This window comes from Pithys albifrons, chromosome 8 (assembly GCF_047495875.1).
Source record: "Pithys albifrons albifrons isolate INPA30051 chromosome 8, PitAlb_v1, whole genome shotgun sequence".
NCBI lineage: Eukaryota > Metazoa > Chordata > Aves > Passeriformes > Thamnophilidae > Pithys > Pithys albifrons.
Genome location: NC_092465.1, coordinates 34,938,615 through 34,965,697, shown reverse-complemented (window position 1 = coordinate 34,965,697; position 27,083 = coordinate 34,938,615). Strand labels below are relative to the sequence as shown.

At 42.2% G+C, this 27,083-nt stretch overlaps 2 protein-coding genes across 10 annotated transcripts in view; one reads left to right on the top strand and one right to left on the bottom strand.

Moving 5' to 3' along the window:
* The window catches only part of KANSL1L (KAT8 regulatory NSL complex subunit 1 like), a 65,524-nt gene extending 45,180 nt beyond the window's left edge, over positions 1-20,344 (top strand). For 5 of the 8 annotated variants that reach the window (XM_071561733.1, XM_071561736.1, XM_071561731.1 and 2 more), the window contains 9 exons: positions 870-1,032; positions 3,427-3,537; positions 3,942-4,079; positions 6,427-6,551; positions 7,748-7,872; positions 8,790-8,844; positions 16,229-16,341; positions 17,845-17,983; positions 18,628-20,344. In XM_071561733.1, coding sequence (XP_071417834.1) covers positions 870-1,032; positions 3,427-3,537; positions 3,942-4,079; positions 6,427-6,551; positions 7,748-7,872; positions 8,790-8,844; positions 16,229-16,341; positions 17,845-17,983; positions 18,628-18,876 — 1,218 coding nt within the window. In that variant the 3' untranslated portion in view covers positions 18,877-20,344. Of the gene's footprint in view, positions 1-869; positions 1,033-3,426; positions 3,538-3,941; positions 4,080-6,426; positions 6,552-7,747; positions 7,873-8,789; positions 8,845-16,206; positions 16,342-17,844; positions 17,984-18,627 lie in introns of those variants that run through there. The other 3 variants (XR_011698369.1, XM_071561734.1, XM_071561739.1) reach the window with 3 other exon arrangements.
* A 4,109-nt stretch (positions 20,345-24,453) lies between these two features.
* Positions 24,454-26,885, bottom strand: RPE (ribulose-5-phosphate-3-epimerase). 2 transcript variants are annotated; one of them, XM_071561740.1, is made up of 6 exons: positions 26,720-26,885; positions 26,524-26,603; positions 26,305-26,444; positions 25,629-25,763; positions 25,409-25,495; positions 24,454-24,927 (listed from the first exon to the last, which is right to left on the bottom strand). In XM_071561740.1, exons 1-6 carry the CDS (start codon positions 26,839-26,841, stop codon positions 24,793-24,795), a joined length of 699 nt encoding a protein of 232 aa, XP_071417841.1. In that variant the 5' UTR covers positions 26,842-26,885; the 3' UTR covers positions 24,454-24,792. The 2 variants fall into 2 exon arrangements, with proteins under 2 accessions (XP_071417841.1, XP_071417842.1); XM_071561741.1 differs by having other exon boundaries at positions 24,789-25,004.
* Positions 26,886-27,083: the final 198 nt, after the last annotated feature.

The window sequence follows — 27,083 nt, the reverse complement described above, 5'->3', positions numbered from 1 at the left end:
CTCCCACAGCAGCACACATGCCACCAGAGCCTGTGTAGTCCCCAAGAACAAAAGAGGCAATTCAAACCTGTTTCCCAACCTCATCTTTCTGGTCTTTCCCACCCAAAACGATCAAGAAGGAATTGGTAGTAGTTAACTACTACTTTTGTTAACTAATGGCATGGGGAGTTACTGGCAGGGAGAGAATTTACATCAAAACTACAACATCTTTTTATACCTTTTTTCCTTTAGGTAGGTTGAGTGATTATAGTCAATATTTGAGAGTGATAGGCAGATGCCTGAGGGGTGGCTCCTTGGGTGTCTCCAGGGTGCCACAGGGTGCAGCGAAGAAAGGCCATGTCATATCCGTAACACTCCATTCTTTGGTAACCCCATCAATAAGCACTTTCAGGGAGCTAATGATTCAAGCATCCCTCCAGGGTTTTCCCTGAGGCGTTTCCCTCAACTCATATCAGGGCCATCACCCCACAGGGTATAAATAGAGACCCCCTCTATTCTTGTATTATGTTTGTTTGTGCTGTCTATTTGCCTGCTCTGCTGGAATTAAATTTAAGGGTGTTGATTTGTCATAGGATAGATCAAAATAATGATTGGAAACAGGAAACAGTTACATTTTCTCTGAAAGCTTTGGCGCTGTTTCCTGGCCCTAATTGAAGGGGATGTTTGTATGCTTTGTATTGTGCAGTGTGGTCCATGGTAAGTCCAGTTCAGTCAGACTATCAGAAATTTGTAGGAATACTTTTTCCATTTACATGTCAACGGGTGTCACTCACTGAGTTGTTGGTTTGTTGGAGTTTTTTCTTCTTCTGGTCTAATTTGAGTATATGAGTAAAGGAGAAGTTAAACTTTGTTTCTGTGTATTCTTGCAGACTTTGCCATCTAGACATGCCTCCTTTCCATATAAAACTCAGTTGCCCTGTGTGGTGCCAGACTCCGCTTTGACCAGCAGCGAGTACAGCACAGAATCTAAAATTCTAGATTATGTGCAAGAGCTGGACTCTTCCTTCCATCCAGTCTTATCATTCCCTTCTGGTAAGTAATGTCATGACTGCAACAGGGTGGTTGTGCTTGTGATAGCTGTAGAGGTTATGGACTAACTTATCTTTTGAGTGATTTTTAGAACTTAGTTCTTTAACAGAAAACCTCTCACTGTCAAAATATATGAGTTTAGACAAAATTAAAATGTTAACTTCATCCTAACTTTTGGAAAACACACTCTGTAGTTTTCCCCTACCAGCAATGGTCTTACAACCTAGAAAGACTGGTCAAGAGAAAGGAAGGTTTGGGTGGTATGTCTGATTGAGTCAGTGTTAGTCGTTTAGAGATGGTGCTGTTGCCAAAACACCACTGCCATACCTTAGTTGTGTTGTTTTCATAAGGAACTTTCTGTTCAGGCTTTTTGGACTAGTTATAAAAAGCTTTATTTAGGTTTTTTAATTGTTTTTGTGATAGTCAGCCTTTTTTGTGATCTTTGAAGTTGATGGTTTATGTCATCTGATTCTTTAGTCTTTGTGGACAATAATGCAGGTGATGTTGTCTGTGACTCAGCCCTGAAATTAGTGCAGGTGCAACCTGACAGCAGTTGGGACTTCAAAATAGAATAATAAATGCTGTTAGCAGAAGGGATTCATACTATTGATTTTTTGTGTGATTTCTTTGTTTTGCTTTAGGAAAAACCTATTTCCAGATTCATGCTTGACTCAGTACTGGGTACTTTGCTGTCTCTACCTCCTCATGCAGACCATGAATCTATTTGTCATTTTCGTTCATGTGAAAGAATTATTGTGAATAAATGCATGGTAGAAATTTTTTAAGTTGTAGCCTGATTCAGTTTCCTGTTTTCTTTGCAGCTTTCTTGGTTATCCCCTTCCAGAGGAATAACTTCTCTTAAAATATTGCTTGTGCTGTACCCACATATATGTGTGTGTCTGTGTGTGCGTATGAAACACCAGCAGAGTAAAGGAAAAAATGAGGTGGTTTTTTTGTGTGTGTGTGCTAGAAATGTATTATTTGCCTTTGTTTTGTTTTGGAACTCTGGGAGTTTGATTTTTTAGTGTGCAGGGAGGGATTCCAGATTCATATTGTAGTTCTCCCACCTTGTTTTCTCTTGTGTTTTGCTTTTGAAAGGGAATAATAATTTGCAGACAGCTTAGTAAGTGGTGTAAGTGGGACTGTCTCACTAGTGTACTCTTCTGGAAGCATAGCTGTCCACAGGTCTAAGTCTTGCCCTCAGAGTTTCCAAATGACCAAGAATCTTGATCAAAAATATATCAATGATTGCAGCATCCTTTGAACACAAAAACACCTTCTTAAACTTGCACCTTGATAACTAAAACGTAGTTTATGTCTAAGAAATTTGGGCTTCTGGTATTTCTGCACCTAGCCTGTGGATAAACTGAGACAAGCACTCCTGCCCTTTTGATCAAGGCACAGGAGCACAAAATATAAAGTCTCTGAGACATCTAGGTAAAAAACCAAACAACCAAACAAAAAGAACCCCAAACCCCAACAAACAAACAAAACCCCAAACCAAAATAGAAGAAATGTTTTGGTTAATTCTTTACTTAAATATTGTGACTAATACACCTTTCAGACCTTTTTTATGTTTGACTTGGAAGTAGTATAGGAAAAACAGCAAGATCCTTGAGGTATTATGACAAAATACCTAGTTAGATTCATATCAAATTGAAATTAATTGTTCTTTTTAGCAAAGTATGTTGAAAGTTTCTGTCCTATCACGCTTGAAGGCACATGAGGCTGGCTAAGATTGTGTGTAAATGTAAGTAGTTTAATGCCCACCCTTGGATGCTGCCCTCAGTCTACTCATTCTGAACATACTAGTTGTCATGCTGGCTTCTTAGATTGACTTTTTTTTCTCCCTATTTAATTTCTCTTTGTTCTTGTAATTTTTTTTTTTCCATGATGGCTTTTCAGAGGAGAGAGACTTATTTTTCTTAAGCCTTCCTGCCTCACAACAAGGGGTGGCTTCCTTACCACTAGGGATATTTTGCGGCTAATTATGGGTTAGGGCTCCCATCAGGAAATGAATTACCTTACCCTGCTGTAGCCTTTTCAAGGAGAGAGAGAAGGAATGTGCTTTGAAATTACCTCTAGGCTCCCAGCAGTAACAATTTCCAAGAGCATTAATGACTTGTACCCAAAAGGCTGAACTGAAGCCTCTTCAGATTACAGGAAAAGTGCTCTGTGTGCTCTCTGCTTTGCAGCGCTTTGTGCAGGAGCTTGTCAAGAGGGGAAGACCCCAGTCTTACTCTCACTCTGGAACATGTTTTATTCCTTAGCATTGTTGCACATGGATTATGTTACATTTTGTTGTGTGGATCAATTCCTAGACCTTTAGTGATAATGGAAAATTGCCACTTTTCTAATACTGACCCTCCTGCATTTGGATTTTTGGTTTTTCATTAGATATTCCTCTTCACATACACTTTGAAAAATTATTAAGGAGGGATGACATCAAAGGAGAACCTGTTGATGCCTCATCTTTGGGAAGGGAGTTTAAAGTATCTTCTGACAATGGTATGTAAAGCAAAATATTTTAGTATTTGCAAGACCGTTTTGTATACATTTGTCAGTAATTTCTTCTATGAAGAGGTTGAGTTTATAAATTTGGCACAAAGCAGGTTATTGAGAAGTTAACTGACTAAGGCTTTAGGCGGAAAAGGAATCTGTTCCCAGACCACAGTGTCAGGTTCTCCTTTGTTGCACTGAGCTGATCCCACCAGAGCCGTAAGAGGGCAGTAATATGCGTGGGGAGTTTGGGTCAGGTTCCTGACTTCAGTAGTGTTTACTCTGGATTCCTATTGTAAATTTTGGGTTGGGGTTTTTTTTCCATTATAAATAGTTCAGCAGTTGAGTTTTCCTGTAAATTGCATTGATGGAAAATAGGTTTTCAATTTGACACGTGTTATTTTTTATTGTAGACTATAATCAGCATCATGCTTCTGTCAAACAATGGAGCAGTGGCTGTTTATCTAATTCCAAATCTCAGCTGATGTCAGAAACATCTGATCAGCTGTCAGAAGGAAGAAAGAAAAGACACCTAAGTGAGACAGCAGTAGGTAAGAGAAATGCAAGAAGGCACTACTTCTTTTCAAATATGTATTGTATAAATGAGTTTGTAACCACTGGGCTTTCAGAATTAATTTTAAGTTGTCTCTGAAATGGATACTGATACGAAACTTTACAGGAGTGAATAAATGGGGTTTAGGACACCATGAAAATAATTTGCTATTCTAAAGCATAGTAATCAACTTTTTTTTTGAGTATATATTACAAAAGGAGACGAGCTTCTGTATTTTACTTTTGGAGCAGTCTTATAGGAAACTGTTCAGCAGTCCAACTGTGTTTTTTTCTGCTATTCTTAATATGAAAGGGGATTTTTTTATAGTAGGTGGTGAAACAGACTGAATTGTAAAGTTGTCTGTCAAATCATGTGTCCAACAAAATATTTACTATTCCTGGCATCTTTGGTGCACTGTTTCATTTGTTCTCCCCTGTCATTTGTGGTTCTGGATTCCTTCCAGATTGTTAAGAAGACTTGTGATACCCAGTGCTTATTGTGTTTTTACTCTTGTTATATTTTAAGCCATTGAATCTCTACTTCAGCACTTGGTAAATTGATAAGAAGTGCCCTCAAAGTTCTGTAGAATAATCTGACAATTTAGGGATAAAGAAATCCAGCATACCATTGTAAGGATAAATGGCATCTTACTCTCCAAGCTGTTAGAATGTAAAGTGTAACAGAACTTGCTACTGATTCATTTATGTGACTTTTGGAAAACTTTTGGCAAAATTGCTCACTGGACATTTGAAGAAAATAAATCACTGAGTAAGAGGAGAAACTATATTAGTTTAAAATTCCCCCTAAAAAAGATTTAAAAGGTATAAATGATCAGTTAACATTGTGAAAAAATAAACTTCTGATACATATCTAGGTAAAACTGCTACTGTAATGTTGTAGTAGAGGTGGAGATACGGAAATTACTGCAGAGATGATTTAATCAAAACTTACGATTTATGATTAAAAACCCCACCAAACTCACAATTCAAAATCCCAAACCAAACCCACCCAGCTTATGAGAAAATTACAGGAGAAAGTAAAAATGGTGTTTGGGGGCACACTGAAAGCTGTCCTGGATTTAGATGAGGATTTTTTCTCTGCATCATTCCCCTTTGTGCAGTACAGCACTCCCTTTGCTGTACATCCTTCTCTTACTCTCTGTGCCTGTCTCCAGTGGGGTGCTGTGCCCTGTCCTCTTTTGCCCTCAGTAATCCTGTTTGCCATGCCACCCTCTCCTCTAACTGGTCCCCAAGAGGCGGATGCTGACACAGTGTTTCCCCAAGTGTAATCATGCAAACTTGAGATCAACAACTGGAGGTACTTGGGAGCTCTAGGAGAAGGGAAAGCTGTAACTTTTCCAGTATTATTTAGGTTTTTTTAGTTAATGGAACAAAAACAGCTATCTGTTATCACGAGGATCATAGTTGTGTAATGCCAGAAAACTGTTCTGTGATGTATTCATGAGTGGCAGCACGAGTTGTAGCTTGTGCTACAGCTGTAGTACTACATATTTATTCCTAATGTGGGCTCTGTGTAGGAGAAATTATCCATGGGGAAGATCAGCCCAATGACCAAGGCCAAAAATAAAAGCTGTGTGTCAAGGAGTTGCAGAGCTGCTTGGGAGATGAGAGTTCATGTCCTTGACCCAGCTTGTGCAATATACTCTTTAGGATCAGTCTTACCTCTTCTTCCATGCCGGAATACACTGATTCCTTTTATTAGTTGGTATATTAAATTTGAGTTCTCCTTTCTTAGTGGAAATTAAGGGAGAAGGAAAGCAGAACAGGTGGTTAAATTCTGAATCCCTCTAAATGCTGCTTACACTGGGACTGAATGGGAGTAAACAATGATTACAATTTGTCTGGAGCAGTAGAACACAACTAAAACAAGCCACTACTCATTTGGAAATCTAAACTAATTTTGTTTGTTACACTTTCTGCCAGTTTTATTATTTATTAAGGAAGAAACTGTCGGTGAGGGCTCAGAGAACTGGTGAGATCCAGCCCAGCTATGGAAGTGCTGCTAGGGAAGAGTGTGAAGTGTTCATCTAAGTCTGATTGCATTTGCTGTGTATATAGTCTGTGGCAGCTCCAGAAAAAATAATCAGGATTTGCCCATATGAAGGTGATTCCATGAGAAGAAATCCTTCATAGGAGAGGGATGAGTCTTGTGGAACAATGATGACAGGATGAGCAGCATGTGTTTATTTAGATGCCTGTTTTTAGTATCCAGTAAATGGTGAGTGATTCACAGTGGGCTTTCTAGAATTACTGTACGGAAAAATATCTTCAGTCTAATAAACAACAGCCAGTATGTATTTTTCTTATTGCTATTTTTTGTGACAGGCGAAAGTAAAACTCAGTTTGAGACATTCTCCTTTCAACATGCAGAACCAGAATCCCACAGCAGTTTTGCTGCTGCAACCAATGTCAGCGCAATGTCTCGGCCCACTCACAGCACTTCTTCACAGGTGAGCAAAAAATGTACCACTGTCTCAACTGAAATATCAACAGAGAATTGTGTAAATTGATAATCTAAACCCACACACATTTAATTTAGTGTTAAATTACAATACAGAACATTTTTGCAACGAATTAAGTGCATTACATTAATGGATTCCAGACTGAGTATGTGGTGTTTCTAAAACAGATACTAGCTTGTAAAAGACACCTGCAGATCATATAACTGAAGTGTAAGTTTGGGGTTTTGGCATTATACCCTTTTTTCCCCCAATTTTCAATAAGTACTGTGTGATTTATGTTCCCAGTTTTACACATATGGCCTCATATGACCCTTTTTTCTTGGTGCAGCTACACAAAATGGCCTCATGGTGCAAATACAATCACAAAATTTGTTAACTCTGTTTCACCATTTAGAAAAATTTGTGCAGAACTATAGTCACAGTCTCTGGTGTGTAAATTTGCTGAGGAACAGCAGAGGCCGGGTTCAGTGAAGTCCGTGCAGAAACACACTCTGTTTTATTGGAATTCATGAAGAATTTCAGAATAATATTCAGATTTCAATTCCATGGTTTTACTAAGCCTAGTGGTATACTGGTGCTCTGTAAATGACCATGTTTTAATGCTGAGTAGAGTTCAAATTGTGCCCTCTAGATAGTTTTGACAATGCATACTCCTCCTTTTTTTCTTCTGAGCCAACCATCATCACAGAACACCTGAATAAGCATTTTAGAATAGTCTGTTTCCATTAAAGTTCAGTTAAAATTTGAGAACTTATAGTATGGAATGTATCATGATTTAAAACTAAATTTTCACTCTCTTTTGGAATTCTTAATTTTATCACACTGAGGAACCACTTGAGTTACATGTTAGTAGATAACAGAAGATCATCTTTGTAGACTGAACACTATAAAGAAGGCAGCTTTAACTGCAAAGTTCTCTTAAGTATTCAGAATTAACTGTACCTGAAATTAAGGAAGAGAAACTGACACTGATTTCAGTAAGATTTACACCAACAAGAAATAAATCTCAGAGATGAGACAGTTTTAAGCTTTATTGGGGAAGGGTGTTGGAAGTCATTAAGCCACTAAAAAAGGTGTTTAAGTTACAGACTTTCTCCTTGTGAAGTTCTGATGTTTCTCAGCTAATGGGTACTCTCTATGATTTAAGCTGACCCATCTCCTTTTGTGTTGATTATATTATTCAGCATAACTCTAGGAGGAGGTTGAGAAGTGAGAGCTCCTATGATATAGACAACATTGTTATTCCCATGTCGCTGGTGGCACCGTCGAAGTTGGAGAAACTACAGTACAAAGAAATCCTTACCCCAAGGTTTGCTCATGACCTCCTTAATTGTAAAGACAGCAAAATGAACATGAGAATATTAAGAATTAGCATGGAGTTAGAAAATGTTATAATAGTAGGATGATCTTTTCATTCACTGGGGGTTTTTTATCTGTATGGTTCAGTTAATGTGACCTAAGTGGTGGGAAGACTGGACAGCTGATAGCACAAGAAAAATAGTCTGATACATACAGAGAGGTGGCAGATGCACAGACTGGCTAAAAATAGAAGTGGTTTTATATCATCTTAATTGTAGTGATGTTCATGGCCTTAAATGTGCCAAAGGCTGACAAGCTCTGAATGGTAATTTGGAGGTTGCTGTCCTTTTTGTGTGTTCATAAGTTTGCAGTTTTCACTGTATTAAACAAGATGGATTTATCATATATTTTCTAAATTCAGACACTCTGATACAGTGGAATAAACTTACTTTTTCCATACCGTGTAAACCTGTAATCTGTCATTCTAGAGACATTTTGTTTGTTTGTTTGTTTCAGAAAAAAGAGCACAAGGTAATTGGTCTCCTGTGCTATAATTCAGTGGCTTACTAGCAAATTACTTGAAATTGGCTAAATGCACTTGTTCTGTATTTTAAATCTCTAATATGTATTTGCTTTTATATAGCCATTAAACCTAAGAATATTATTAAGACTGTTGGCTAGCTTAAAGTCTCTTTTGGGAAAAGGAAAGGTTAGATACTGAGTTGGAAAAGGAAAATTTAAATTTCAGACATCTTTTATCAGCACCTTAAATTTAAAATTATTTTATTTCATGGTAATTCTGAAGCACAAGCAGTGGTGAAGGAATAACTAATAATATACTGTAGAAACATAAGAGTCATCTCTACTGCTGAAATAATGAAACAGCATATAGATAAATTAATTTGATTTTCCCTGTCTCATCTCTAGCTGGAGAGTTGTTGAACTTCAACCTTTAGAAAAATGTCATACAGATGAAGAAGAGGTAGGCTGTATTTTAATTAAACCACTAATTTTTATATAAACTGGATATAATATGTAGTTGGTATAATTGGTACATACTTTCCGAAATCAGTGACTTCATGCAAATCTCGGAAAGTTTCAAGTTGCAAAAATAAAGTATTAAGTATCAGATTGTGAAAATGGGCCTGTCCCTTGCTGCTGCACAAGTTAGTGCTCCCAAAGGGTCCCCTGGGTCCGGCCTCTGCCTTCCCCTGTGCCTGGGCATTGTCATGCTGGCTCTCTGTGTCTTGTCTCCTCGGGGCTACCTGTGTTACAGTGCTGTCCTTTTCTCTCATCCTCTCCTTCCATGGCCAGTTCCCATGGCGTGTTGCTCCTCAGATGGTAATTAGGCATTTGCCTATTGGTCCAGCAAATGTATTCACTTTTCTTTTCAGTGTTTGTTTTCCTGCAAACTCCTGTTGGTAGCAAACTTTTCTGCATTGTCAGGAACAACATAACCTTCAGTATTTCCTGCCTGCCTCTTGAGCACATCATGTGCTACTGTTCCTTCCTCCAGACATCAGAATCTACATTTTTCTTTGGGGAATGTCCATGGACTTTGCAGCTGGGGGTCCCTGTATTCCCTAATGAGGGGTTTGAGGCATTTTGTAACCTCGGGGTGAACATACCAGCAGGTCTAGTCTCTAGGCTGATTTTCTGTCCTTCCAGTCTTTTTGTGGCTCCCTTTCCAGAAATGTGCCAGTTTTGCTCTCCTTTGTACATCTTTAATCTCCCTCAGTCTCTGCCACTATCACCAGTTGTAACTGTTGGACTCGTATTTGTGCCTTCATACACAATACCTGTTGTTGTGCTCCTATTTCAGAGAATCTCTACAACTGGGGTTTAGGTGCCCTAGCAATAGAAAAAAATGGTGTTTGGGTAGCAGTACAGAAGGTTATGCTAAATGCAGTAAACAAATCATTGTGCCACTCCCTTGGGGTAGAAAGTACACTCTCCTCAAAGGCAGTAGCTTCATCAGAGTTTTACTGGGTTTGTGGAAATAGTCCTGTAGGAGAACATCATGGCCTCAGCTCCTTACCTGTTATAGTTGCACTTATTGGGCAACATGCTCTTCGGTTGGAAGGAGGAGAAAACCTTACTCTCTTCCTGCCTTTTCCAATGCAATTGAGAGAAATTCTTGTGAAATCTGCTAGTCAGATTTATGTCACTTCCACCCACTGACTTTTGGGCTGCTACCATCTTAGCCAGCAGGAGTCATGCCTCATCTTCCTTTTTACTGAGCAGGTCAAGTTACATACACAGAAGAACTCTCCTGCACGGATATTTAATTAACAAGGCAGCAAGGGCACACTGTCCCTTGAGCATCTACTGCTCATTACTCTCTCTTTATCCTGGTATATGGGGGAAGGAGGGATGGAAGAATTTCAACACCGATTTGCCTTCAGGGCTTTAAGGGACTTGCTTGGAAGACTTAGTGGGCTTCTTTGCTTTTCAGATCCCACGGAGATGCCTTGTCTTGTGTTTTTAGTGTATTTGGCTGAAGGGACTTAGAGGTATCTCTCTGAAGTCATGGGCAAATCCCTCATTTAGTAGCCTTCTCAGTACATTTATGTTTGGCATGACTCACACATCTAGTATGATTCATCCTCTGGCTAGGAAACAACTTGAGTTAACAATAAAGCAGCTTTGCCTCCTGCTGTGGCCCACTGTATCTGTATTGTCTGTGCTACTGGGTAGAATTAGAAGGGACAAGAGAAAAATGCTAAAGATCTTGTTTGTGCAAGTCATCCTTTGCCAATTTCCCCCTTTCTTTTGGGATCATGTTAATTGGTTTGGATGTTTTTCAGAGTACTGAGAAAGGGTGATTGATCATAATTCTTGCTTTAGCTTTGAGCCAAGTTACATTTGTTACTGCTTAAGCTTGTGAAAAGATGTGAGGAAACAACTCTTGTTGCATTTTCTGCACTCACACTCTGACACACTTGAAATTGCTACTTGAGCTGAAGTTAGAGCAAGCTGCAGTAGTTCATGCAGGAAAAGGGAAGGGAAAATGTTCTTTATGCTTTTATATAAAATACTCTTTTTCTTTATTTTACTGCATAGTAGCCTGTGGTGGTACTGTATAATAATTTCTTTTCTGGCTATCTTCTGCACAGCTCAATTGAAAACTTCCAGAGTTGTCCTGCTGTCAAGCAGGAGTCAAGGATTTGTGTCACTGGATAATTTTTTTTCTTCTCCTTCTCTCTCTTCTTTGTTTAAAGGCTTTCAGTGCAACAACCCCTATGCAAGCAATAGACTTGCACAGAGTTTCTGTAAGTTACAAAAAAATGTGGGGTCCCATATTTGTCATGTTCCACAGGAGCCACACTTCCAACAATGGAAACTGAGCACTTTCTGGCAAATAAGCTTATTCAACATGCTTTTATTTGAGTACAAAAAGCTTACCTTTTTTGGATGCATTTTTGTTTCTGGAAATTTTGCCTTACAAGGACAAAATTGGCAAGGCAAAAGTTAAATGGTATACTCTCTATGCCTTCTCTATTATGTGCTCTAAAAATACTTAAGTTTCTGGAAATAGAACATTTGAGTTTCCTGGTTTGCTTTAAGGCATGGGAGGGTGTGGCACAAGTCTTCCTGTTTTATTTTGGTTTTAATTTGTTTTATCCAGGTTAAAGTTTCTGGAAAAGCGCAGTTGTAACATTCAGGTTTATTTTGTAGTTGTTTTAGTTATGACAAATACTTCAGAATAATTCTGTGTGCAATTAGTTTTGCATAAGTGTTTTCGTGGCCTCTGTTTCCCATGAAGCCAAAGAGTGAAATGGATTTTGTTGTTTTGAGAAGAGTCTATTTTAGGAACATTCCTTGTGCTATTCAACATTAATACACCATGTCTTGTAGTGTGATGGGGGGTGGATCTAAAGCTTAGTTTGCTTTAAGTCTTTTTTCTTGAGTGTGTCACGTGAAAAGGAGGGACAGGAATGCAAAGATTTCTTGTCCCACCTGTACTAATATAAAGTTATTAGCTATAAGCATCCTTGGAACAATCAAAGCTTTATGAACTCAGCACTGCCTGTTTAACAATGGACAAAACACAGGCTGAAAAGGTTTTTGACCTTCCTGTGAGGACCACACTTTAACCAGGGACAACTTATTAGCTATAAGCACCTCCAGAAAATCGAAGTCTTATGAACCCAACACTGCCTGTCAAACAGTGGACAGCTGTGGTAGTTTTGGCTTTAGTTTCAGTATGGGTCCCCTTTAGGCCTCAGTTTTTAGCAGGCCTCAAAGGATGTGAGATAGATCAGAAGGGACAGACATCATCTGACTTAAGCAACCAAAGAGGTATTTCATATCATCTGACATCATCAAGAAGTGTCAAGGGGTATAATAAGAGAGGGAGGAGGAGTTTCTGTCTTTTTCGGTCCCTGCTCCTGACGTGAGAGGATCTTGCTGACCTGACTCCTGAGATTAGGCTGTCCATGCTGTTGTTTATCTAGGGAGGTGAACATTTTCCTGTTAATTTCTTTCTCTCTTGCTGGGAGGTTTCTTGGGAAGAGTTTTTGGGAAGTTTTCTGGGGTTTGGGTGGTTGGAATCTGCATTATTAACTGGGTGACTTGGTGGAGGTGTTGTTATTTCTTTTCAATATGTGTTATGTCATATTCTGTTTTAAATTTTCTTCTCTTGTGCGTAAATATAAGAACCTCACCATTTCAAAGCTTCATTTCTTTTTTTTTTCCCCCCTCACTCCTTTTCCCTGGGAGGGGACCCTTTGACTTTGTACTAGGCAGTTGGTGTTTTGCCAGCTCAAACCATAACAACACCACACAGGTTGGAAGAGTCTTCAACCTCTGCTATGAGACCACACTTAATTGCCAGGGAGAACTTTCTCCATGAAGGTATTAGCTATAAGAGTCCTAGAACACTGAAGTCTTATGAACCCAACACTGCCTGTCAAACAATGGACAGCACACAGGTTGGAAAAGTCTTGGACACTCTGCTGTGAGGACCACACTCAACAGCAAGAAAAGAACTTTCACCACAGCAGCTCCCAAAATAACTTTTATTAATAAAAGTATGTGACAGTTATTGTGGGGTTTGTGTTGCTGGTGATAACGTTTAGCTGCATGATTATATTTAACCGATGACCAAAAACCCTAAAAGAAACCAGCACAAAACACATTCTACAGAGACAAGCACACCAAAGTTTCAATATAGCAGTGTACCCCCCCCGCCCCCAACAGACTTAACTAACAACAGAAAACTACTAACCAGAAACACAACAACCTGAAACACAAATCTAGAGCCACCCCCCCTTCCCCTCCCTCGACCTCTGGTAACACAGAGCAACAAAATGACTTGCACACCACAAAGCAAAAGGAAAGAATACAGCTGTTTCCTATTAACACACATGTTAAAAAAGAACTACATACCATAAAAGAAGACAACTAATATAAAGTAAGATATATGCCTAGTATGCCTAGTTAGTTGCGAAGTGTAAGACAAGTTATTGTTATCAATATTAAAGTAGCAAAACACAGTTAATAATAAATAAAATGCTTATGGAGTAAAGATATAGTCAAGTGAAATTAGTATCAAAGTAGCTGTGAGGTAGAAGTGAAGGCATATTATAAGGGTATAAGGTGCTTTATAAGGTATAACGTTACAGGCATAGTATAAGATAGAATGTATAAAGTAGCAGGCGTTGTAAGAGCGTACAGTATAAGATACAGAATATAAAGTATAGAGAGTACATGGTTTTCTCACCCCTACATTGTCTGAAGAGGTGGGAGGAGACAGGGCAGCTGCTTTCAGCTGACCTCTGTGGAGAGGATGGCATTTGTCCCCCGTTTTTGCTCATGCCCAATTGCTTTTCTACCTTTTTTTTTTCTCTTAGAAGGTTTGGGTGGCTTTAGTCAATAATTGGTTTTGGGGTGATAGCATAGGCCTAAAGGGCTCCCTGTATATCTAGAAGATATCCCAAAGGAGGGCCATGGTATCTTCACAACACTCCACCCTTTGTTAATCTTACCAGTCTGGCCTTAGCACTTTTGGAAAGCCACTGGGATGTCTTTGCCCTCTGACAATGGTTCCGGGTGCCCCTCTCCAGGGGGCTGAGGCATTTTCCCTCAACTCATCAAGAGTTTATCAGGGCTATCACCCTACAGAGTGTAATCATTAGATATGCCTCACAAACAGGCCTTCACTATAACCTTTTCTCTCAACATCACTGCCATTTTGTCCTTTATCAAACTAATCTTAGAGGGGAAAATTCTCCTGCTACAGCAACTTTATATTAACCTAAAGTTGGCAGAGGAAATACATAAAATATTACAAAGCTGGGGAGGGGCAGAGGCTGTACTGAACCAAGCAGAGACCTTTTACTCCAATGTCATGAGATTTTTATTCATAGAATAAAGAGTAATTTTTAAAAAAGAAAATTTAGTCTTCAATGGAATAGGGTTTTTAAATAAACAAGTAGTTAAATATGCTATCACTAGCTATGAAAAGGAACAGTAAGGCTTATTTCTGCATTTTTCAAAACTCTTCACTTAAAAAGGAATGTGGACTTGGATTTTTGAAATCAGCTTGTTAAAAATGAAGTTCCTTCCCAGTATGAAAAATTCTGGCAATCTGCTAAGAAAAGTATTTTTAAGGTCTTAAGTTTTTCTTTTAAAATTATCTTTTGTTTTCACTTCAAAGGAAATCTGAGCACACAGAAAAATCTGAATTTTCCCCGAGAGAGTAACACTTTTGTAGTTCATAAAATTCTCACTTTGATGCTATACATCATTGACTTTTGGAAAGATATAATGTGAACTGAGATGCAGCCCAGTTCTGATGCCATCCAAGTGACAGAGCTGGGGAATTCCAGAGAGAGGAGGAAGCTCATTAAGTTGACTTGCATGAAAGGAAGCCAGCAGCTAACAAAGTGGTTTGTGTTTAACATAAATAAATAAAAGCAATGAGGACTCATGAGATGGGCAAAGAAAGCAGGCCTGTTTGTCTGAAGCTTCCTCTTGAGTGCTGGGCTGAGGAGGAACTGGGCAGCCACAGTTTTACAAGCAGGTCCTGAGGCCAACTCCAATTCCACTGCAGCCTTTGGGATGGTTTTCATTGATTGTGATACTTTGCTATGTACCCCTAATGGCAGTAAACTACCTCAGTGCTGAGACTGGATAGAGGGATGCCTCTTGCACACACCCACTGGACTGTCCAGGGGGAACATTCCAGCTGCCAGTGTCACCTGTACTGTATGGCACTACCTGGCACTGCAGTGAGGATTATGCATTTGGTTCTGTGTTTTGTCAGGCTCAATCAGAAGATAAATGGTGTTGATTGTATAGGACCACTGAGGATTTTGCTTTATAAAAACACATTCAGTTTATTTTCCATGGCCCACCGATTATTTAGTATAATTCTTGTCCAAGACTGATCTGGCCATGCAGCTTCACAGCTCCAATGAACAGGAATTTTCTTTCCTAGAATTTCTCTGCCTTTGAGTTGGGAGTGGCTGGCATAACATCCATGGCTGTAGCACTCGTAGGCTCTTGCCAATCTCAGCTTTTTAGCTGAACTTTGACTGTTTTGGAGCACTTTGAAATAACTGTGAGCTGTGCTGGAAGGGTCCAACCAAGAGCTCACCCTGTCAATCAGGCGAGTGAGGAAGGCAGCAAAGTGCTCCTCGCCCAGCCCTGGCTAAGGAACAGATTTCTGGTGTGCTGCCAGCAGAGAGACAAACATAGTTCTTTCACAGTGAAGGTCTGCTACGTATTTTACCTAAAAAGCTGTCTGTCATTTCCCTGTGAGAAGGTAAAGTACTTGCATTAGGGCTGGTTTAAGCTGTCCCGTGGTCATGCAAACCATTGGCTAAGAAACCGTCTCTTCAAAGCAGTAGCCATTTTCTGCTTGGTTTCGCAGCAGGAATGTGGCACCTCAGGTTTGCTGATTCCTTGGTGATCTTAGAGCTATTTCTCAGTGCTTAAAGAGCACCCGGTAAATTCTGCTTCCTCCCAGCCTCCTCCTAAAGCAGTCTCTGGAAACTCTTCAAATTTTTGCTTGTCTTTATTTTGTGCTTTTAACACTGCCTTGATTTGCAAATGAATACATGTCCTTTTAATTTTCTGCCTCTTACCATAGAGAAAAATGTGTTAGTTCCATGTTGGGGTATAACTTCTATATCCATTCAGATCAACCTCAGACATGTAAAGAAATAAAGCAAAAGTGACAGCATCCCATATACCAGAGCTCTCATAAGAACACATATTTTTGGGTGTGCCTTTATAGTGCAAGCATACACCTCTTGTTTAGTGAACAAACCCTTGCAGAATTATGTATCATGCTGGCTGACTCTGTTTCTAGTGATGTTTATAATGACTGCAGCAGCTCTCCCTGTGTCTCGTTACAGACCGAAGATCTGTCCGATGAAGCCTTTTCCTTGCGTCACACAAAGTATGAAGAAAGAGAGCGTGCGAGGTGGTCGCTGTGGGAGCAGAGCCGCTGGCCCAGGAGGAACAGCAGGCAGGTGTACTGGCTTTGATAAGGGCCTTCCTATTGAACCCAGTGTGGGTTGTTGGTGCAGCAGTGTCACAAGTGCCATCACAGTGAGGTTTGAGAATGAGGGCACTCTTCATTAATTAACTCATCAGGGACAGTACCAGGTACGTTTGGCTTTGTGGCTGGAAAGGGAAGGCAGCGCTAAGACATGCACTTAAGAGAAATTTGGCATGTTAATGACCTGGTATTAGTGAACAAGTATTTTACTCCCTCTCTGAAGACAGAGCTCTGCTAGTTAGTACCACTCCCAGTGATTATGACTTTAGCCACCCAGTGTAATATGAGCCCTCCTTCACTCACCTGACTAAGATGAAAGTCCACAGTGTACAGTGACATGTTACTGAGGGGTCCTGGGCTGTGGCAGGCACCTTACGCTTTAAAAAGTCATTGTGTGAATGGTTCATTCTCTCAGGTTTGCCATCTGGTGCAGAACTCAACAGAATTAAATATAACCACTAGAAGTCTTTCAAAAGTAGTGCATATCAGAGTCAACGTCATAAAGCTGTATCTGCAGTTTGGCACTGTGAAAAGGATTGCCATAAATCACTTCAGAACCTGAAGCATCCTATAAATGCTGGCATAACTTTTTGTACTTTTTGTCATATTCTTGTGTCTACTCTTGGCTGAAAGTGAACCATGACTCTAGGAATACATATGCAAAGATAGCTTTTTAAATGCAGGATAAAGTTGAGCTAAACCATATTAAGGAATTCTATTTTAATCAATTTTGAACATTAAAAACCCCCAACTTTAGAAAGTGTTTTGAAAAATAAGAAGTTCTGTATGAACTTTAGTTTTGAAACTATGAACTTCTTGGTGAAGTCTTAGTGCTTCTTGAATTTAGAAGTAAAACTTATCATTGACATGAGCCAGGTCAGGCTTTCACGTGGTATTTCAGATGTATGCCAGTATTTTATATCTAGTACAAATTTGTATTCAAGGCGAGGTCAAAATTTTTAATGCTGTTAAATTCTTGATTGCTTTGGAGTTAAGTCCAGAGCAGAGGTGGGAAGGGGGCGCCCATGGACCTGCTGCTGCCTCTCAAGTTGCATTGGCATAGTCTGCTGACTGTGCAGTTTGGACTCTGCAGGCTCCTGTGCATGATGCCACGTTCTCCTGAGCACAAACAGCCTGTAGCTCACTGAGTGCTCTTGTTCAAAATCAGTTTTGGTGAGTGTGTGCAACAAGGCACAGGAGTGGGACCAGTCACCAGCTGTCTGCAGACAGGGTGTGCCTGTCCCAGCCCTGTTTTGTCCACTTAGCTCTTCCACATAGCACTCCGCTTTGGCTCCAGACAGGAGGGTTGTCACGAACCACATGTTTTCATCTGCTCTTTTGATTTAAACAAGCAGAATGTAGGTAGCATATATGAAAAAATTGAACAATTTGAAAAGAAAATCTGAACTGTTCCTGGCAATGTGAAAGGACAGGGAGTAGTTCTTAAGACTTGTTTCTTTCCTCCACTAGATCTTACAGCAAAAATGTTGATGGCCGACACAGCCAAGACTACTCCGCTGCTGACTCTGCTCCCGACCCAGCTGTGGAAGCTCACAGTTCTTTTTGTTCAGGGATGGCACCACTCTGCAGGGAGGGCCAGGAAGCAAAGGTGGGTGTTCTCAATAACTTCCAGGTCTGGACAGGTCTTCAATGACAACTGTCTCTACCCTAAAACAAAGAACATGAACATACTCCCCTGTCTCACTCATCGGAATCTCAGGCTGTCACCCCAGTTTATGTGCACTGAACAAAGTGTTCCTGTTTAGAACTAGATTGCTGTGCTTTTTAAATTAACTCCAAGATCTGTCAACAGGTAATAATTTCATTGCTCAGTACACACAACAGATATTTTTGAGGCAAGTATGGCAGGACTGGGTTTAGGCTTGGTCTTTTTTTAGGGATGTTGGCAAGGGTTCCAGACAGGCCTGATGGTTGCAGGGTCAGGTATCCTGATGGGTCTGGCACTGTGGAAAAGAGCTAGCTTTCCCCTTCCTGTACTATGCCTGCTCAGTGGTAGTAGCTCTGTCACTAGTAAAAACTTTATGTAGCCTGCTTAGATTGCCAGCTGGTGCCTAGGAGTGTTGTATTCTTTATCCGAAGAGCCCTGCAAACATTGTAGAGACAGACACTCATTTGTAACTTGATAGCAGATCATTCTGCACAGAGCTAATCAGTTCAGACTCAACTAAAATCCCTTTTTACCCTCTTTTCCTCTTTTTCCAAACTCACTCCTATGCCTCTGCTTCCTTTCAGTCTGGGCTGTGGGAACTTCGAGTTTTTCCACTAAGAGATGAAGAGGTAGAAGCTTTACTATGCCAAGATCAAGTAACAAATGAGGCTGAAATTTCAAGTGCAGCTTTCCCCAGCAACTCTCCCTGCAATCTGGGCACACCCACTGCTTTGCCAGACAATGGCCATCCAACAAGAAAACAATCTACCCAAGAGTTGGAAGACTGCAAAAACGTTTGCTTGGGAAGCAGCAGTACAAGTAAACAAAGGTGACAGGGAATAATGGTTCATTAGGAATGCCAATTAAGGTGGAGAAAAGTGTAAGGTAAAATCTCTCTCATTCCCACAGCATATGACAGCACAATTCAAAAACTTTGTGTTAGCTGCATATAATATATTTTCTTTCTTGCTTTGTAACAGGCAGGATAAATCCCAAAGACAACACTTTCTTCTTCCTGAACCCCAAGAGAAAGTAATTATTTCAAGCTGGAAGTCTAATGTTCCCAGTGTCAGAAGTGGGCACACATAAATTGCCGGTACCATTCACTTTCTGTTCATATTGCCACAGTTGTCAGTAATCATCCTTTTCTGTTTTGTTTTCAATTGCATTTCTGGTTCTAGTAGACTCTGGTGCAGCAGGAGATGCTGCCTACCTTCAACAACTTCAGTTGAACACAGAAAAACCACTTGAAAATAGACAGAACAAGCGACAGCCTGAGATTATTTTTCTCTGTGGCATGACGATGTGGCAAAAACCTGCCTTTCTAACTGCATGTGTAAGGTAATGGTAGGTGAGAACCAGTAGTTCAAAGCAGGTGACCTGAAGTCTTGCATCTGGCTTAAAATCTGTACTCAGCTCTCAGTAGTGCTGGGGCATGTCTCATATTGATGTCCTGAAGCAATAGGGTAGAAATAGCTCACCATGTTTCTGCAGTTGATGTATCTGCTTCCCAGAAAGTAGGGTCACTGCTTTGGGCATGGGGGGAGAGAGAGACAGGAGCAAAGAGGTGTCAAGTCAAATCAGTGATGCAGCTCTTGGCATACTGTAGTTTGGGTCATCTTACCTCCTTAGTCCTTCCATAGTTAATGAGGCTCATAATACTTTGCTTTAATATGTTTAAAGTCGTGCTCCAGTTTCTGTACAGTGCCTTGTAAGAGTCTCACAAGTATGCCGACTAGCTGGAAAGGAAAAGATGACTGCTGTCTAGAAGACCAATAAAAAAAAAGCCCCACATCTTTCTCTTGTGATTCTGGAAAGATTTTTCATCTCCCAGCATGCACTCACAGTGAGGAAACAACGGCAAGCTGTTTAAACTTGCATCTAAATAGCATAGTTCAGAATGTATCTGCAATCCCAAGAAGTATTAACAAAAATTAAACATTGAATGTAGGTATAATCCATCAACAGGAAGTTTTTCTGTGTAGGACAGTTAAAGGCAATTCAATAGGAGTGTGTTTTTTTGCAGTTTTCTTCCACTGGAATGGCACTAGACAGATGACCCAGTTTTAGTGTCAAGTTATTTTTTTTGTCAAAATGACAGGAAATATACACTGGGATTCTGCAAACAGTTAAGTTTCAACACTACAACATATTGCTACATTGTAGTTTATTGCACATTCTGATTATTTTTTTAAACATTTTTTTTAACACTGGTTTGTCTTAAACTTGAATCTTGCCTCAATGTCTGATATAATGATCTTTGATGCAAGGTTGTTTTTTTAATTAAAAGTTATTTCTATATATTTTGTATATAGTCTGAATTTGATTACTTTTTAGACGTGAAGAAGTAGCAGCAGTACTTCCTCTTGGCACAGAGCCCTGCTTGGCCCACAAATGGCTTGGCAAAGCCACTGTAGCTTTGTTGTGGTATTGTAGCTGTGCTGGTGCTGTGAGGCCAAGGGGCCCCCTCACCACCTCAGTACAAAGGTGGATGTTGCCCACTTCCTTGCCCTGCATGTCATCTGCTGCTGGGAAAAGGTTTCTGAAAGGTACAGGTCTTTCCCATATACCTGTACCATTCATTATGAAGCCTGATCTGAGGAGCTCTCACCCAGCTGTGTTGTAAGGTCAGGGCTCCCTGACTGTCTGATCCCTGAGGCAGTGGGAGGGGTTCTGCACTCCAAGAAATGGTGCAGACCAGGTAAGCCAGCTGCCTTCCATGTCCTGAAGGTGCTGCCAGGAAATGGAAATGCAATTTGAGTATATTATGGCAAGGAGTGACAGGAGGGTGTTTTTCTTGATTGGAGGGTGGGAAGAGAAGGGTCTTAAAAAGGAGGCAAAAAACCCCTCATAGGATAGGAGCTGGATTCCCCAGTTTGATCAGCTTGGGGAACTGCAGTGTTCTTGCCCTGTGGTTCAGGTCCTGACTGCCAAACCATCATGTGGCTGCTGGGTCATTCCCAGTGAGGGCTAAAGCAGCTGCTGGGTACCTTGTCCAGTGCAGGGGCTGCACAGGCAGATAGTGAGCCCAGCAATGGGAAGCATGTTTGCTTTGTTCCCTCTTGCATATTCTTGCAGCCCTCATGGGAACTAGATAGTGCCTCACGAGGCAACAGTAAAAAGGGTAGCCAAAGGTAGTCTTCTGGGTGGCCAGAAGAAGAATCCCTGGAGAAACTACAAAAATGTCTTTTTGGTCATTACCCCAGCCCACCACCAGCAGAAGTCTTTTCTCCAACAGCTGTCTGTCAGCTGGCTAGGCGTATGACAGCAAACTGCAGCTGCCTGAGTGACTGCACAGGCTGCCCGAGTGACTGCACAGCCGGAGCACAGTGCCAGAGACATTCCTCCTGCCCACAGTGCCACCGTGTGGCTCCTCCGCACGGTGGTGCACAGGGCTCTGTCCCCACGTCTGCGACACATGCACATGCTGACACACAGGCCAGGAACAGGCTACATTTGCTTTCCCCCATCACTTGCCCACCTCCAGCATCCCTCCATCTGGCAGGGGCAAGCGGGCAATGCTGTGTGCGCATGGCAAACAAGATGCTTTTTGGGAAGCCCTAGGCTGTGATCCTCACCTGTGGCACCTCTACTTGTCTGCCACCTTGCAGCAGACCTGTGCCTTGCCCTCTGTGTCTCCACTGTGTCTTTCCTCCAGCCAGAAGCAAATTCAGAGACGCACCTGAGTTTTCAGTAGCTCCATTTCTAGTAGCTCATTTACAAGGAGTGGCTTAGAAAACTTACATTACTCAACCTGGTCCCAGGACCAGCCCCCTTTCATTTTCTTTCCCTATGCTGTATGCAGCTGGAATCAGCACTGGTACCCTGGTTTACTGCCTGCAGCTCTTTTCCAAGCAGAACTGGCCTCCTACCTCTAGAAACTTCAGTTTTACATGAATGCTGGTGTTGGGACAAAGTGGTGCGAGTGGGCTGAGAGCTCAGGGCCAGGCTCATACTTGAAGCCAGAAAGTGTGCAAGAACATTCCCCTGATTGTTTTCTTCTCCTTTTCAAAGTTTTAAACAGAAAAAAAGAAGCAGAAACGTAACTGAACCTGTTTGTCTTTGGCTGTTAAGCTATCAAACAGCTGTCAGTGCTGCTCCTAGTGCTGTGGCTGAAGGTATTAAAAAGGCTGACTCTGAAATACCAGCTTAAACATAACGCGGGAAGGTCCCCCCAAGCACAAAAGGGGGGATGCACAAAGGCATTTTCCATGTACAATTGAGACTTTTTTTAAGGACTTATGTCCTGCTCCCTGTTCCTATGAGGGTTTAAATGCTTCATCTTTGCACTCAGGATCTTAATGGAATGTAAGTACAACTAAAGAGTTCTAGACCCTATTAAAATTAAGCCCAGTGTGTGTCTCCCGCAGTGTTTTATGTTGCTGAGGGCTGTGGGCTGTACCACCCTGTGCAGCCTGTGTCCAAGCCCAGCCTGACTCAGCTCTGTCACATTTGCTTTCATTCTGTTTTCCAGTGCAGACAGACCTGTGCTGTCAGATCCCCCTGGACTGCTCTAGATCACATACCTCAATACCACCAGGCTGTGCTCTCCCTTGTTGCTGAAGCCTTACCAAAGCACTGCAACATCTAATGGGTCTGGGGATTTATTTTGCTCCAGGAAGGCCATGCAAGCAGGTCCCTGGGTTTTCATGTCACTGCTCAATTCCAGTCACTGGTGCTGTGGGCTTGTTACTGAGAACAGGAGGGCACGCCAGAAAAGACCCAAACAGATTACTTCTGTAAATTACAGAGGCAAGACACTTAAACAGATTTAAGCATTAAAGAACAAGGATAATTCATTAATGTTACTCCATGAACATGGTCACTAACAGCTTTAACCTTAGATGTGTAAAAGCTGCTGCAGCAGGAGCCAGCTGAATAAACCCATTTGGGTGGGACTTAGACAGAGAGAAACAATTAAATAATTTCAGTCTCTGTGCATAATGTCTCTCTCCCACAAAACTCCTAACCTGACAGTCAATGCAAGTGCAAACTACCAGCTTTGAAACAGTGACAACAAAGTGGCTACAACCTGTGAAAGAGAGCATATCACAAGGTTCCACAAAGCCTAGTACCATAAATTAAGCACAATTTAGGTGTTCCCCCCAGATTTATGAAAAAAGCAGAAATACTTTACTCTTTTAGTCCAGTTTACACTCAACTGCTGGAGGCCAGGATACTATGGCTGTTGTGCTACTGCTTTCAACAGCATGAAAAGCCAGACTCCACATCCTGAACTAGTATTTTCTTAGCACCTGGTGGCTGCTTGGCCTGCATTTTACCTACCAAAGCTGTGATTGTTTGTCCAGGTATGTATATTAAACTCAATGCAGTTTTTTTCCAGAAGCACAGCAAGGTGCTTTCATGCACCCAATAGCCCCTGGACTTGCCTTTCCTAGTCAAGCTTACTTTTAGCAAACGTCTTCTGAAAAATCTTGCAGTGCAGTAGGTCCAGACAACTCTGCTAGTTCTCAAATGGGGTTGCAGGTAGAAACACCTAAACCTCAGTTAACCACACAGTTCAGCCATTTGAGACACTTGTCTAGACTGAGCTAACCCTCACGCCTCCTCCTTAAGAAGGGCAGTGACCCTCACTGTGGGGTACCTTACAGACCCTGGGCTCAGGAGAAGGGATGTAGCAGTTCCAGCACTGCCTCAGCATCTGCCAGGTGACACCTGCCCAGCATTGCTGTGAGGCCAACAGACCTGACTTCTGGCCTTTGATATGGATCCTCCTGGCCTGGTCCCCTGGGGCAGCAGACTGTTTGCAACACTTCTATAATTACAACTTAAAGGGAAAAATGTCATGCAGAATATCACAAAATAATGAAGCGTCAACAATCCTAACTAGAGTCATGAGAGGTGGGTCTATCTAAATATGGCCTGCTCAGGTCTTCCTCTAGTGTGTTGTAACTCACCTTTTGCATGCCCAGACAGGTCAGTCTGTGAAGTGGGCACAGCCAGTTGAAGGACTGAGAACTATGTGGTTTCACAAGCTGTTTCACAGAACCATTTCCCGACATTTCAACCTACTATCACTTCAGCAGTATCAGTCCTGCATGTGGTTTACTCAGGCACATAAAGCAAGGAAACTGTGGGGCAAAATTAAGATTTTTAACTATCTGAAGTGTTTTAAAGCAGTGGTCTTCCATGGAAACCCCATCACTTCCAGGAATTTCAGACACTGCTGTCTTAATTGACTATTTGAAATGAAAATGAGAAGATATTCCCCACTTTGTGACCTGGTAAAGACGCTGCACTGACTTGTTTAATAAAGACAGAGCACAGGGACATTTCTAGCATGAGTGGGATTTTTTTTAGCCCTCTTAAGACTGCATTTCTGCATTTTCCCCAAACTTATTCCCAAACCCAGTAATTCCTGACAGTCAGCTTAAAGGAGACTTACCGCACCAAGGAAAGGGTGTTTAATGCAGTAGTGGAGGTTTGGTAGGAATGCACAGATCAAACAACAAAATACAGACAGCAGAAGGCAGTTTGATTAAAGTCTTCCACAAGACAGATCTCTTGTGGCAATGCAAATCTCTTCTAGCAAGCAAAAAACTGACTGTAGGTCAATCCAGTCAGCTTTAAGAGGTTGTGCCATTAAAATTAGCCTCCACAGAATCAAGAGACAGGTTCAAACCACTGCATTTCCAACCCTGAAAGACAGGCAGAACATTTCCCACTGCTGCTTGCTTCATCGGAGTGAAGGAATGATTCTTCTGTGCAGCAGCAACAAGTTTCTGTAATTAAGTGTTCATCCAGCCCTCCCTTGCACACGAGAAACAAGGGTTCTCCTGCATGCCCTGAGCCTTCTTGAACACAGCTTGGGCAGGTCTCATCGATCCAGACTCCGCTTCTGAGCTGCTTCTGAACACACATTCCTGAGGAGATTGATCACAGACCTCGGGTCTGCACTCTTCATAATAGCACTGCCTGACACAATCATATTGGCACCTGCCTGAAAGACAGGGGACACCCACTCAGTCACATGGAATAGCGCCACTGTTTCACAGTTTTCCTGTTGTAAAGCACTTAATGAGGTAGGGAGTTCTGGGCTGGTGGCAAACAAGAGCTACTTACGGGACCTGGGTGACAAACTTCTAACTATAACCCTAAATTAAATCTAGAAAAGACAGCTCTTTCCCCCTGTTTCTACATCATTGCTCCTAATTACCTGAACATACAAGAAACAAACAACTTCTCCAGCTTCATTAGCCACTATTAAAAAAAGGCAAAAATTAGACCTCAAGTAGATTTTGATATTAGGTGTCTAAGTGTGTTCCCTCTGAAAACTTAATAGTCAAAATTCCTCCTAAGCTTTATTTTCTGGGAGTTGATCATGTGTCTGCTGCGACCTCTTACCTCTGCGCACTTATGGATTGTGTCAGGCCCAACTCCTCCATCCACTTCTATATCCAAGGAGGGAAACTGTGTCCTAAGCCACTGAACCTGAGGAAACATAAAAAGTTGGGCACTGAGATCCACATTGAGTTGCCACCATTACATATAGCTTCTTACACACCTACTACACTACATATTGTTACTTAGCTTTTAGCTCAATAAAGACAGACATAGTGTTTACCTTTGGCATCATGTCTTCCATAAATTTTTGCCCTCCGAATCCAGGTTCCACCGTCATAACCAAAGCCATGTCTATCTGATTGGCCCAAGGTGCCAAGTGTTCAACTGTAGTGCCAGGTTTGATGGCCAAGCCAACCTATGGGGAGGCAAGACAAATCCAAGTGCACCTTAGGATGATGGTAAAGCTGTCCTGAGCTCAGTAACGGCTCCTAGGAAAGTATTTGCGTCTGTCTGAGCTCTAGAGGAACAAGCTGCTTTACTTAAACATTCCCAATTATCTTCACTAATAAAATTGAACATTGACTTCATGCACAGAGTGTCTGCATGCTCCAATGTCTGACCACCTGCAATGGCAACGAGTTTTTAATAAAATCATGGAATCAGAATACCCTGAGCTGGAAAGGACCCACAAGGATCAGAGCTCCTGGCCCAGCACAGGACACCCCAACAATCCCACCATATGCCTGAGAGCACTGTCCAAATGCTCCCTGAGCTTGGGGCTTGGAGAGCCTGTTCCAGTGCCCAACCACCCTCTGGATGAAGAAACTTTTCCAACTTAAACCTCTCCTGACCAAGATTCATGCCACTTCCTCAGGTCCTGAGGGAACGGTCAGCAAAGAGCCTGCCAGCAAGGTGGCTGCTCATTTTATGCCGAGCACAGACTGTGCTCCCCTCACCTTCATGCCATTCTCCCGAATGTCCTTTATCAGTGCCCCGGGATTGTCCGTGGCTTCTAGATGGAAGGTGTACTGGTTCGCGCCAGCGACTGCCATGGGCTTAACCCACTGCTCCGGCCTGGCCACCATCATGTGCATGTCTGGAAGAGGGAAGCGAGCAGGGAGCTGGGGCGGGTCCCGCAGCCGGAGGGACAGCGCCCCGCAGTCCCCGGCCCTTACCGAAGAAGGGCTCTTGTCCCAGCTGCTTGCGCAGGCTCTCCACGACGGGGTGGCCGAAGGTGATGTTCGGGACGAAGTGTCTTGGGGCCGAAGAAAGAGACGCGCCCGCCCGCAGGTTACCCCGGGTCGGCCGGGTGGGGCGGGCCAGTCCGCCCGCACCCCCGTCCCGTTCCGTCCCACCCGCCCCCGGCGTTACCCGTCCATTACATCCAGGTGCAGATAGTCGGCCCCGCAGTCCAGCATGCGGCTGCACTCGGCGCCCAGCGCCGCCAGGTCGCTGTTGAGGATGGACGGCCCGATTTTGCACCCCGACGCCATCGCTGCCGCCGCGGCTCCTGCCGGGACGGAGGGAGGGACTGGCGGGCGGAAGGAGGGCCGGGGCGGTGCCTCCGCCATCTCGGGCCGGCAGCTCCGCCCGCTCCGGCAGCGCCGACCCGGCACAAGTTGCGCCGCCTCAGGTGGGTCCGGGCAGCTCCGTCCCGGCCGGCACTAACAGCTCAGACGCATCCCGACGGCTGCCTTCGGGCCCAGACTGAGGAGAGTAATAATAACAGCGCTGG

Coding starts and splice junctions, on each gene's coding strand:
- RPE (XM_071561740.1), bottom strand. CDS start 26,841: ATGGCGTCGGGGTGCAAAATCGGGCCGTCCATCCTCAACAGCGACCTG. Junction 26,604..26,719: donor CACCTGGATGTAATGGACGG/GTAACGCCGGGG, acceptor TTCGGCCCCAAG/ACACTTCGTCCCGAACATCA. Junction 25,764..26,304: donor TTCGGGAGAATGGCATGAAG/GTGAGGGGAGCA, acceptor GCCTCCCCATAG/GTTGGCTTGGCCATCAAACC.